At 36.6% G+C, this 12779-nt stretch overlaps 1 protein-coding gene across 4 annotated transcripts in view; it reads right to left on the bottom strand.

The window, feature by feature from the left end:
• The window catches only part of POLK (DNA polymerase kappa), a 66496-nt gene that overhangs the window by 21547 nt on the left and 32170 nt on the right, over positions 1-12779 (bottom strand). For 3 of the 4 annotated variants that reach the window (XM_087430156.1, XM_014794251.2, XM_087430157.1), the window contains exons 4-5: positions 5473-5625; positions 2002-2133 (exon numbers count right to left, since the gene is read on the bottom strand). In XM_087430156.1, the coding sequence (XP_087286282.1) occupies positions 2002-2133; positions 5473-5625 (285 nt within the window). The remainder of the gene's footprint in view (positions 1-2001; positions 2134-5472; positions 5626-12779) is intronic. The other variant, XM_087430158.1, reaches the window with a different exon arrangement.

Raw genomic sequence — 12779 nt, forward strand, 5'->3', positions numbered from 1 at the left:
AGCTGTCTGCTGTGTCATGAGAAAACCTTATTTTATATTTTATAAAAAGAAAGCTTTTTAGTTTAATATAATTATGAACAGTTGAGTCAAAGGTAATTTTAGAAAATGGTGACATAAAACTTTGCCAAGCTTTACTCAGAGTGTACCTTAATTAGCTTTGTTCTTGTAGAAGAAACCATTTTTATAATGTACTCAAATGGAATCTTTCTAGTGAAAATGAAACTCTGTGGTTGGCAGCCAACTAAGACTATTCTGAATGAGAAGTATTCCTAAGAGACATTGAGTACTCACTAATTTCCTTTACATACGATACTGCTTTAAGAACGAAAATAGACATGTTCCAGTAAAAATCAAGCACTTAGGCTTTGAGAGCAGTTAAAGCTATTCCAGTCTTTTGAATAAAACAAAAATGGCTTTTCCTTAAACTTTTAAACCAACCCATAAAGATTAATGTTTTTATAGTCAGTGAATGTGTGTAGTTCATTTACACGTAAGAACTCATTTGTTATCTGCAAATAAACTAGTTAGATCCTGCTCAAATTTGAAGATTTCTCCAATGTATGTAAATAACTAGACTAAAGATAACTAAAAACAATTTAGGTCTCATTGTCATACTGTCAGAACTTTTACTGAGTTAGAGTAGGACTTAAAAAATTCTTTCTCACAAAATCTTGAAAGATTTTCAGACTTATTTAAAACCTATAATATTTGTGGTTAGCATTTTCTCTCTTTCTAATTAGGAATACAGTACAAGACACAAGCCATAACCAAATGTGAACGTGCTTCTCCTTCAGCCCCCCACCTCTTCAGACTATTTTTGAAAGAATGAAAAACAATTTTTTTAAAAATTTGGGGTGGAGTATCATTTTAATCTGGGGGGGTTCATTTCTAGGGGAAATGAGGTAGAATACAAACAAGAGTAGCAAATCTAAGATCATCTGCATGACTAAATAGTAATAGGCGCTAGCCCATCGTTTTTTTTGTGTGTGAGGAAGATCAGCCCTGAGCTAACATCCAATACCAATCCTCCTCTTTTTGCCGAGGAAGACTGGCCCTGGGCTAACATCCATGCCCATCTTCCTCCACTTTATATGGGATGCCGCCACAGCATGGCCTGACAAGCGGTGCGGCAGTGCATGCCCGGGATTCGAACCCGTGAACCCCGGGCTGCCACAGCGGAGCATGCGCACTTAACTGCTACGCCACTGGGCCAGCCCCTAGCCCATCACTTTTTAAGCGTTTCAATTCAAACAGTAGTCTTTAACACACTGCATTTTACCACAGTAGTCTAAAAGTGTTTGATGTAGCTTTCTAAAATTTTACTTTATGACTTAAGTTTTAGCACTCGCATGATAGTCCAGTTGTTATCAAAAATAGAGAAAATGGCGGTTTTTCACATATGACAGTTCAGGCAATTTTAGTGAATAATCAAATCTTCATACTTCAGAGATCCTTTTCAAAGTAATAGATTATTCCCTTTTTTCTTTGATTATCAGTCTCCTAGACATTCAATGCTCATAAGCATCCTCACTAGGATGTAGGGCAAGGAAAGCAGCTAATCAAAATAAGTGAATTTTGTTACTGTTTAAAAACATTAATAAAAAATTTATTTAGAAAAGACGTTGAAAATAATGAGTAGATTCTGTAAATTAGAAATATAAGGTGATTCTAGAAGAAAACGAATATTGTATATAAAGAAAAAATAGCTAAAGTTAATTTAGATTATAATTTAGGTAATGCAAAGTTTTCTGGGGAGATAAGTGTTTTCTAAGCAGTTGGAAAAAACATGTGGAAAGGCAAAGAATTGGGAAATAGAAGGGTATATTCTGGATACCATATGCAGCTCAGTACTCAATATACAAGCTGAAGAAGTGGTAGGAGGTGAGACTAAAGGGATAAGCTAAGGCCAAATTCTGATGTGCTATGGCGTTTGGACTTGACTCTGTAGGTGACAGGAAATGAGTGAAGGGCTACAGCAGGGGTGAGAGACATCAGACTTACCTCTTGACTCACAGCTCGGTATTTATCAAAGTTTGGGGGCACTATAATAAGTTGTGGGCAGAGTCTTTTAGCAATAAATCCTGGCATGGCCGCACGAACACCAAACCTTCTTGCATGGTAATTTGAAGTAGACTGAAAGAAAATGGACCACATGGGAAAAAATATACAAACCTAAATGGAAATATTGATCAATGCATTCATAAGAAACACATTACTGATGTGCACATTCAATTCAAGGGAATTTCTTTTATAGGTCACTGTCTCAAATCAAGCTTTGACTTTACCCTATCATGGTATTATGATACCACGACTTTCTCCCACTGCTGTCTCCATATTTATAATGGGACACCAAATAATAAGCAAGACTGTGCTAATAAAAAAATTTCTCTTACATTTCCAGTAACTAAACTTCATTTTTTTTTTAAATTTTTTGTTTATTGCAGTAACATTGGTTTATAACACTGTATAAATTTCTTTTTTTTTTTTTTTTAAAGATTTTTTTATTTATTTATTTTTTCCCCCCAAAGCCCCAGTAGATAGTTGTATGCCATAGCTGCACATCCTTCTAGTTGCTGTATGTGGGACTCGGCCTCAGGATGGACGGAGAAGTGGTGCCTCGGTGCGCACCCGGAATCCGAACCCAGGCCACCAGCATCAGAGCGCGTGCACTTAACCACCAAGCCACGGGGCCGGCCCCATACTGTATAAATTTCAGGTGTATATCATTATACTTCTATTTCTGCATAGATTACATCACGTTCACCACCCAAATACTAATTACAACCCATCACCACACACATGTGCCGAATTATCCCTTTCGCCCTCCTCCCTCCCCCCTTCCCTTCTGGTAACCACCAATCCAATCTCTGTCTCTATGTGTTTGTTTGTTGTTGTTATTATCTACAACTTAATGAGTGAGATCATACTCATTGGTTTTAAGGCATACTTGTAATATAGTATATAACAAAGTTTGGATGACAGTGGGTGATGTTACATAAAAGCATTAGTATAGTAATAGTAAAGTGTAGCTATAAAGTAATATTATAGTACAAATAGTATAGATGTTACATGAAAGTAACAGTATAGAAAGCAATATTATAGATTTGGAATTGCTCTATTTGGGATTTTGGAAATCTTTCATCTAGAACAAAAATCAAAGGTCTAATATATGGTTAGTCAAATCTAGTCTCCAAAATGAAGTGATTAAAGCTTAAAAGAACTTTTAAAAATAAGTTTTATTTCTTAAGGTTTGAATATCCTTTTTGGTGAAAACATTTTGACTTTAGGAGATGCAGCTAAAAAACTATAAGAGTGAAAAGGAGAACATTCCTTATTAAATCCTGTTGACGATGATAGCTGACAACAGTCTATGTTAATGTAGCGGACCACAGTACCATTTACCATTTATAATAAATTTTATCACAAATGGAATCTTTGGAATCTCAGTGAAAATTCAAAGAAATACAAAACAGAATCTATCAAATGAAGGGGTTACTTCAGAACAATAATATCAATTTGCCATTAATGGTTTTCAAATGGCATTTAAAAAGTCTTGATAGTACTCAAAACTATGCTAATCCTTGGTCAGTATTCTGGAACAGAAAATGGAAATAGCACTAGAAAGACAAACCAATGCTTTAAATATAAATAAGTCTAATGGAACTGATATAAAAGCTAGATCTATAGTAGAGCTGAAATAAAATTTTAGATCTGACTTCCTTTACCTTTTAGGTTTGTGGTAGACTGTAAATCACAGCCACAATACTTTAAAGTTCTTCCTTTCAAAAGGTGGGTTCTAGTTCCTCATGCCAAGTGACCTGCATTGTGACTTGCTTTGATCAAAAGAATGTGAGGGAGTGACATGTGAGTCCTGAAGCCTAGGCATTAAAAAGTCTGTAGCTTCTGCCTTTGCTTTTTGGGATCTGGCAACTTCGTAAAGATCTTGGGTTAGATTACTAAATGATGATGCACTATGCGGAGAGGGGAAAGCTCACCAGCTGGAAGCCATTCCAGCCACCTCAGTCGAAGTGACAGGCATGTTAGTGAAGCCATTTTGGATCCTCCAGCCGCAGCTAAATAGCTGTAGCCAACCCCAAGCAGAGTGGAGATGAGCCATCCCCTGTACTCTGCTCAGATTACAGAATCATGAGCAAATAAATGGTTGTCCACTAAGTACTGAAGGGGTTTGTTATGCAGCAATAAATAGCTGCTACGGGGTCTAAGTTTTAACTATGAGTGCTAACTTAGAACATTTCAAGGATCCATCGAATTATTCAAACAAGAATTCTAAGTGTTAACAGACTGGAATAATCAAACATGCAACACTACTACACTTTTATGAGTTTAATAGGACAAAAACAACTATGCTTCAAATCTTACTAGAAGGGAAATCTATTAGTTAAGCATACAAAAAGAGCAATCTTTGTTTAAATATAGCAAATAATCATTTTGAATTTGGAAACAATAACCAAATATATTTTTTCAAATATTAGTTGATGATTTGTAGGAAGGAGAGTATCCTTTCAATAAACACTGTTTTGGAATCAAGATTGTTAGTTGCCGGCAAACTCATGGGAACACAGACAATGAACAAACAGATTATAGTTTTATAATAAAATAAAAACTTAGTAGGAATTAGGTTTATAGCTGTCTAAGGCATTGGAAGGAGTTAGGAACAGGGAAAAACTCTCCTTGTTTCTCTTATATGTTTTTTTAATACCCAAACCCATCTATTCCAGTTGCTATTTTTAATTCGCAACACATTTTTAGCTACATACAGCTATCTTGGTCATCTTTACTTTCTATGGTTAGGGTGGCAATAAGGAAAAGCCACATAGTAATCAGAAAAGCAAAGGTTCCAAGTCATGGGAAAAACTACTTAGTCACAGTACTATATTAATGAAATATGTTACTCTAGAACTGGGGCTGGCAAACCTTGTCTGTCAAGGTCCAGACAGTAATTGCTTTAGGCTTTGCAGATCTGTTGCATTTACTCAACTCCGCTTTCAGTGCAACAAAAACAATAAATGAATGCGTGTGACTGTGTTCCAATAAACTTTTATTTACAAAAAAAGGCAGCAGGCTGGATTTGGCCTGCAGGCCATTGTTTGCAAACCTCTGCTTTAGAATAATATTTCCTTTCCTTTCTTCTATTCTCTTTAACTAGAACAGTTACTTAAGAAAAATATAATTTGCAACAGAAAGATACAATGCCACTCTACCATTTACCAGGTTTGTAACTGGGCAAGTTATTAAACACCTCTCTGAATTTGCTTTCTTATCTGTAAATGGAAATAATTTGTACTTCAAATGATGTTGAAAGGATTCAGTAATTGAACACATATAAAGCACCCAGAAAAACACTCGACAAACTGGTAGAACTCAATAAAGGCTTCCTCCTTCATGAGCCAGTAAGGCTTAATTGAATATGTTATGAAATTTCCTTTTTGTCATTGATCTTTACCTACTTACCAACATACTCCTTGTTCCTACAGCAATGGGTTTATCCTTCAATTCTGGATTGTCTCTCATTTCTACAGCTGCATAGAAAGCATCCATGTCAATGTGTACTATGGTATTGTTCAGATCCCGGCTCTGTTCTAATTCCATTGCAAATTTGTCAACCTTAATTTTTAAAAAGTTAACATACTTTTAGACAACATAATATGGAAACACTACTAATCATAACATTATTTTTACTTTTAGTAGGTATCTGTCTGTCTCTGTTTGCCCATCTATCCATCCACTCATCCAACCTCCCATCCACCCACCTATCTACGTATATTTGATTGTTTATTAAGGCTACTAATTGCTTCTATTTTCACGAACATAGGCATTCTGTTCTCAAATATCATTCCCTATCAACTCTTTCATCTCTCAATACCCACAAGCACATAATAGGTACTTAATAAATATTTACTGAATGAATGAACTATTCCAACTGCTTGTATCAAAGGATTCTACTGCTTTATAAATTCGGAGGACAACTTATTGTAACTGAAAGCTTCAGTTTAGGTAAAAGAAACAACTCCCATCTGACTCCTAATATTAACGTCTTAAAATAGCAATAAAGGAAATGTACAAAAAAAGACTATACTACTTTGTCATATGATGTCTATGCTGAAGAGTATCACGCAACTGAATGTACCAAACCACAAGGTAAACATGCCCTCTGCAGAAGTGCTTTTATGAAGGTAATATTTGATAATCGTTAGTCTATATAAACCAAAATTGAAAATTGTAGCTGTAATTTATTCTTTCATAAAACTTCAATATATATGTCAAGTATATTAGTGAAGAATCTTAAAGAATTTTTTGTTTCTCTAGAGAGAAAGAGTTCGATTGATAAGAAGAAGGAGAAATGAATGGGGCTAGAAATAACCAAAGTAGAGCAGTAAGAAAAGGGTTTCTGTAGCAAACATAACAATACCCAAGGGTTCCTTCTTTGTGGCCTCTACTATGGAGGCCGAAAAAGCTAAATATGCACTTTCCCAGCTTGCCCTGCAGCTGGGGGTGGCTGTGTGACCGTCTGATCTATGTGACATAGAAAGAAGTCAGTAGGACCATTAAAGTAAAACCATGAGAGAAGATAGAGAAAGCTGTTGAAGGAGAGGGAGGACATGAAGAGCATGGAGTGGCTGGCACAGAGACAAGTCTAATAAATGTGATCTATTTCTAAAATGATCAATGGATAGCTGCATAACAAAGCAATCAAAAATTGAGGGAAAAACAGCCAGAATACAAGCAAGTGGGGTGAGCTCAGGAATGAAAGCAATTTGCATTATGTGGAGATCCTCATAGCAGGTTTCCTCAAAGGTGGAGAGTTACAGGGGTGTAATTCAGTTTTTCAAACCCTGGCTGGACTTCAACCTTGCTTCCCTTCCGCAGAATTTTTTTTCATAGCCTTCCTTCTTAGCATTATAGTGACACTAGCAGCTCACTAGCTGCAGGTTAAGACTGTAACTCCTCTTTTAAACAATCACCTTGAATCATATTTGTCTCCAGTAGCCACAGAGAGACTTTCTAGAGGGTCTGCTCCTGTTTAGGCTACAACTCACTGGATGACCTGGGTGCTCTCTGCCTTCTTCCGGCTGTTCCTCTGTCTAGAACGCCCTTCCTAGTTCTGTCATAAAGCCTTTAAGGATCAGCTCAGATATCTCTCTGTAACTTAACTGGATCTCTGTCCTCTGCACCACAGAATTTAATGTTCCCTTAGTTGTTTTCTTGCTCTTACTATGGCACTTATTGTATTAGATACTGAATTGTGAGTTCCATCAGGAGAAAAACTTTATCTGCCTTTAAAGTCTTTCCTCATAAGAGAGAAAGGGGAGGGAGACTCCTAAGAGAGAGGGAATAAAATGTATACCGATATCTATCTGTCGAAGGAATAAAATGTATACCGATATCTATCTATTTATTTCTGGTTAAAAAAGAGGAAGTAGTATTCGTAGAAAAATTTTCAAGAAGGCTGATCTCACGCAGTGAGACACCACACCTAACAAATGGAACTTCCCATTAGTCCAATTTATTACCCAGATTTAAAACAACTATTTCTTCCAGTACCTCAACTTTAAACTAGAGAATAGCATCCTGATACAAAAAAAGATGTAAACAAATCATGGAGACTAATAAAAACAAGGGTAGATTTAAAACTACTCTATAGTAATCCAGAAAACATGCCTAAGATATGAATCAACTGAGAATAAGGGAGTGGCATCTGAAACATCTTAACCCAGAAACACTGGGAAGGAAAAAGATAATAAATAGCAAACCGAATGGGAAAAAATTTTCTTTAGACTCTTACATTAAAGCTATGACAATTTTTTCAGCAATCTACTGTCTTTTCTGTGCTTAAAGCAAGTGTACCGTTGCCAAAAGGAAACCTCCCCACTGACTGAGTCACACATTCCACTTCACTCTCTCTCATCAGTCACCCTTGTCTGAACTCTTTTCCTTCTACATCTACCACCCCTGCTTTTGTCAAGTTTCTTCTTCTGAAATCCTCATTCACATTTTCCTTTCTTCCATTTTCCCTCGAAATAACTTTCAAGTTCTGACCTGAGCCTCTAACGTGTACGTTATCCCTTTTGCTACAGTTCAGAACCAGTGTGCGTGACAGTGGTTAAGAATAAGGCCTTTCATTTGGGTCTCAGCTCTGCCACTTATTAGTTACATGACAGCGGGCAAGTTAACCCCTCTCATCCTTACTTTCCTGATTTGTAAAATGGGACTAAACCAACCTCAAAAGGATGAAAGAATTAAAAGAGATACTCATGTAATGCACTTATCTAGGGATATGGTAAGGGCTTAATGATATTAACCTATAATTTTAAAAGTAGAAGTGACATTTACAAGTGACATTACAAAAGTAGAGTACATATATGTGTCATATAATATGCTAAGTGCTTCCTATGTTAACTCATTTAATGGTCAAAATAATTCTGAGATAATAATTATTATTCCCATTTTATAGATGAGGAAACTAAAGTTCAGTAAGATTAAGTAATTTGCCCTAGGGCTGGCCCCGCAGCTTAGCGGTTAAGTGCGTGCACTCCGCTACTGGCGGCCCAGGTTTGGATCCCGGGCGCGCACCGACACACCGCTTGTCCGGCCATGCTGAGGCTGCGTCCCACATACAGCAACTAGAAAGATGTGCAACTACAACATACAACTATCTACTGGGGCTTTGGGGACAAAAAAAAAGGAGGCAGGATTGGCAATAGATGTTAGCTCAGATGTCTTCCTCAGCAAAAAAAAAAAAAAAAAAAAAAAGAGGAGGATTAGCATGGATGTTAGCTGAGGGCTGATCTTCCTCACAAAAAAAAAAAAAGTAATTTGTCCTAAATCATACAGCTGTTAATGTTAGAACTAGCCTTGAAACCAGGTTACTCCAAAGCCTGTGCTCTTTCCATTATCTTATGATGCTTCCCTAAAATGGATTTTAAAGAGTCTTTGTTTGTGTGTGTGTGTGTGTGTGTGTGTGTGGGGAAGATCAGCCCTGAGCTAACATCCATGCCAATCCTCCTCTTTTTGCTGAGGAAGACTGGCCCTGAGCTAACATCTATTGCCAATCCTCCTCCTATTTTTTTTTTCCCTTTTTCTCCCCAAAGCCCCAGTAGGTAGTTGTATGTCATAGTTGCACATCCTTCTAGTTGCTGTATGTGGGACGCTGCCTCAGCATGGCCAGACAAGCAGTGCGTCGGTGCGCACCCGGATCCGAACCCAGGCCGCCAGTAGTGGTGCGTGCGGACTTAACCGCTAAGCCACGGGGCCAGCCCCTAAAAAGTCTTTAACATTGAAATAAGCTCAAACCAGACTCAAATGGTGTATTTTATATCCACATTATGTCTTATTTTTAAAAATCCCCTTTTTCGATTACTTTTTAGGAGACTATTTCAGAAATACTGTTTTTCATTTTCTTGACTTAGCATTACCCTAAAAATTGCTGAGTAAATCTAAGTTCATAAAATCAATTGTTAAAATGGTCGAAATGCACTGATTGTCTGTGTAGGAGCCATTTAATATAACATGGATGTTTGTCCGTTCAATTTGTGAACTCATATAATAACAAGACGTTTTGGCAGCTGCAGAAATGATTGTGCCTTTAACGAGTCTAATGAGGAGGGATGGGGTGGTGAATACTACTTGGTGAAGTTCTGAATAAACATCATGGGAGTTCATGCCTACATAGGTTACTTACCTCAGCTTGACTAGCAATAGTTCATACCATCTTATCATAATAATAAAATCTACTATTTGAAAATTTTATGACTCTAAAATAGAAACACATTTCCCGTGAAAAGCTGTTTTCTCAGATATTCTACACTCCTTAGGACTTCCTCAATCCCCTCCCATTTATATAATTTCTTTTAAAGGAAGCTCAACAAATGAAACAATTTAACAATCAACATAAAACACATTTCCTCCCATTCCCCTTGCAAAAGATGCCAGAGAGCCTCCCATGAAATAGTCAACTAAAACTAACAAAATATGAAGTTCTGCTACACAATGTAAGGTATTTTCTATTCCTTCAGATTATTAGCATATTTAAGGATATGAGCTTTAAAAATAAGTAGTATGAACAGCAAAAAGTTATGTCGTATATTGTTCATACGTCCTATAGCTTTAAAACTTTATTAAAGATATTTATAGACTATAGATCAATAAAATTTACCAAAAAGAGGTCCAGAAAGTAAATTGCCTAAAGATTAAATCAATTTAAAAACAACGTTATTGTGGACAGAATGGAATTTTTTTTTTTTTTGGTGAGGAAGATTAACCCTGAGCTAACATCCGTTGCCAATCTTCTTCTTTTTGCTGAGGAAGATTAGCCCTGAGCTAACATCCGTGCCCATCCTCCTCTATTTTATATATGGGACGCCTCCAGAGCATGGCTTGACAAGCAGTGCGTAGGTCTGCCCCTGGGATCTGAACCAGCGAACCCTGGGCCGCCAAAGCGGAGCGTGCAAACTTAACCACTATGCCACCAGGCCGGCCCCCAGAAGGGAAGTTTTTTTAACTTGCTGAAATGATGCTTAAATTTATTTGAAAGAAACAATGCATAAGAAAAAAAATTCTTTTTAAAGAAGAGTAATGAGGGAGGATATTAAACTATATTATTATCATTCAATAATTAAAATTGCATAGTACTGATACAGGAAAAGATTCAATTGATTAGAAGAGACAGTGTAGAAACAAATCCAAGTACAATGAGAATTTAGTATATGGAAGTGCCTCATTTCTATTCAGTGGAGAAAGGACTCATGATTCAATAAATGGTGTTGGGACAAGAGAATCACAACTTAGGAAAAATAATACCATTTAGGGAAAATATAATACAATTTAAGAAAAAAAACACATCATACCTTACATCAAGAAAATTCCAAATGGACTACAGATTTGAATATAACAAAATCTATAAAAATACTAAAAGAACATTTAGGCTTGGTTGTGAGGAATAACTTTCTATGCACAACAGCAAAGCCAAGAAAAAAATTTTTTTTAATACTGCTGAATTTGATTACACAAACATTTAAAACTGTATAGGAAAACACCCCTGCAAAATCAAAAGACAATATATTGTAAAAATATTTACAATAAATGGCAGAGAAAAAATATCCTTAATATATGATAAGATGTATAAATCAAGAGAAAAAGATACAGACTCCTCTAGAAATGTGGGCAAAGGATATTTATTGCTTTGGACTGCTAGTTGAACCCCTAAATCCATTCTTTCTTCCTTCCATAGTAATAGATTTTTAGCTGGGCACATGGCCACCCAGCTAGAGAATATATTTTACAGCTTCTCTTGCAGTTAGGTGTGGCCATGAAACTTAAATTCTGGCCAAAAGAATGTGAGCTGAAGTAACGGTGCAACTTCTTTTTCACTTCTTTAATAGCAAATTACTTGCCTTCGATTTTTTTCTTTGTTCCTTCTTCCTTACTAGGGGCTAGAATATTGACTGGAGGTAATCCAGTTTTGTCAATCCAAGTAAGGATAACACTAGGGGACGATGGAACAACATGATGTAGAACCTGGGTCTTCAAATTACTATGGTGAGCAGAACCACCTGACCAGCTACAACCACTTGCCTGTTATGTGAGAGAGAAAGAAACGCTTATCTTATTTGGACCATTATATTTTTGAGTCTCTTGTGCCAGCTACTTAGCCTGTATCCTAACAAAGAATAAAAGAGGAAATTTCCACAAGAAGGAAATATTAATGGCAAATAAATGAAAAGACGTTCTCTCTGTCATAATCAAAGGAGGGCAAATTAAAACAACCATGAAATAATATTTTGGACACTGTATCAGCAAAAACTTAAAAGACTGATAAAACCTAGTTTTAAACAAGTAAGCGAGATAACCAACATTCTTATCTTGAAAATGTAAAATGGTATAATCTTTGGTGAAAATAACAGGACAAGAGTGAAAAGACATGTGAATAAGAATGATCATCACAAGATTGTGTATAAAAAAAACTGGAACCAAGGTGGGAGAAGGTAAATAAGTTGTGGTACAGACCTCCACACAGTGGAATGCTATGAAGCATTAAAAAAGACGATTTGAGAGACAAAATCATCTTGTCATGATAGCAGACCACTTAACACAGAAAATAAAAAATTAGCTTGCACTCTAGGACAGCATTTATCAAACAAAATGACACATTATAGTTTGGTAAAGAAAACATAAAATTTATAATCTCTAAACTATCACGAGAAGACTTTTGTAACAGTAGATTAATATTATAATTTTATCATTATGTTATAGCCTAAAGTGCTTTGTTAAATTGAATCAGGTTTCGATAGAGGGTAAAGCTGTCTTTAAAAGTAAACTTTGGGGCCGGCCTGGTGGTGCAGCAGTTAAGTGCGCCCTCCACTTCGGCAGACCCAGGGTTCACAGGTCCGGATGCCGGGTGCACACCGACGCACCACTTGTCAAGCCATGCTGTGGCGGCGTCCCATATAAAATAGAGGAAGATGGGCACGGATGTTAGCCCAGGGCCAATCTTCCTCAGCAAAAAGAGGAGGATTGGCATCGGATGTTAGCTCAGGGCTGATCTTCCTCACACACACACAAAAAAGTAACCCTTAGTTTTACTAGCAGAACCTTGACTGCTTTAAGTTCTCTATCTACCAAATGATACCCTGTAGCTTGGCTCTGCTCCAACTTTTCTCCTGAAATAACTTTTAATACCAGAAGAAACTCTGAGTATTTACTCCCTGAAGATGCTGGAGAAGCCAAAAGCCCCCCCAATTTTTAGAAGTCTTCTGTTTTAT

This window comes from Ceratotherium simum, chromosome 4 (genome assembly GCF_057802395.1).
Source record: "Ceratotherium simum simum isolate JZ-2026a chromosome 4, ASM5780239v1, whole genome shotgun sequence".
Lineage (NCBI taxonomy): Eukaryota > Metazoa > Chordata > Mammalia > Perissodactyla > Rhinocerotidae > Ceratotherium > Ceratotherium simum.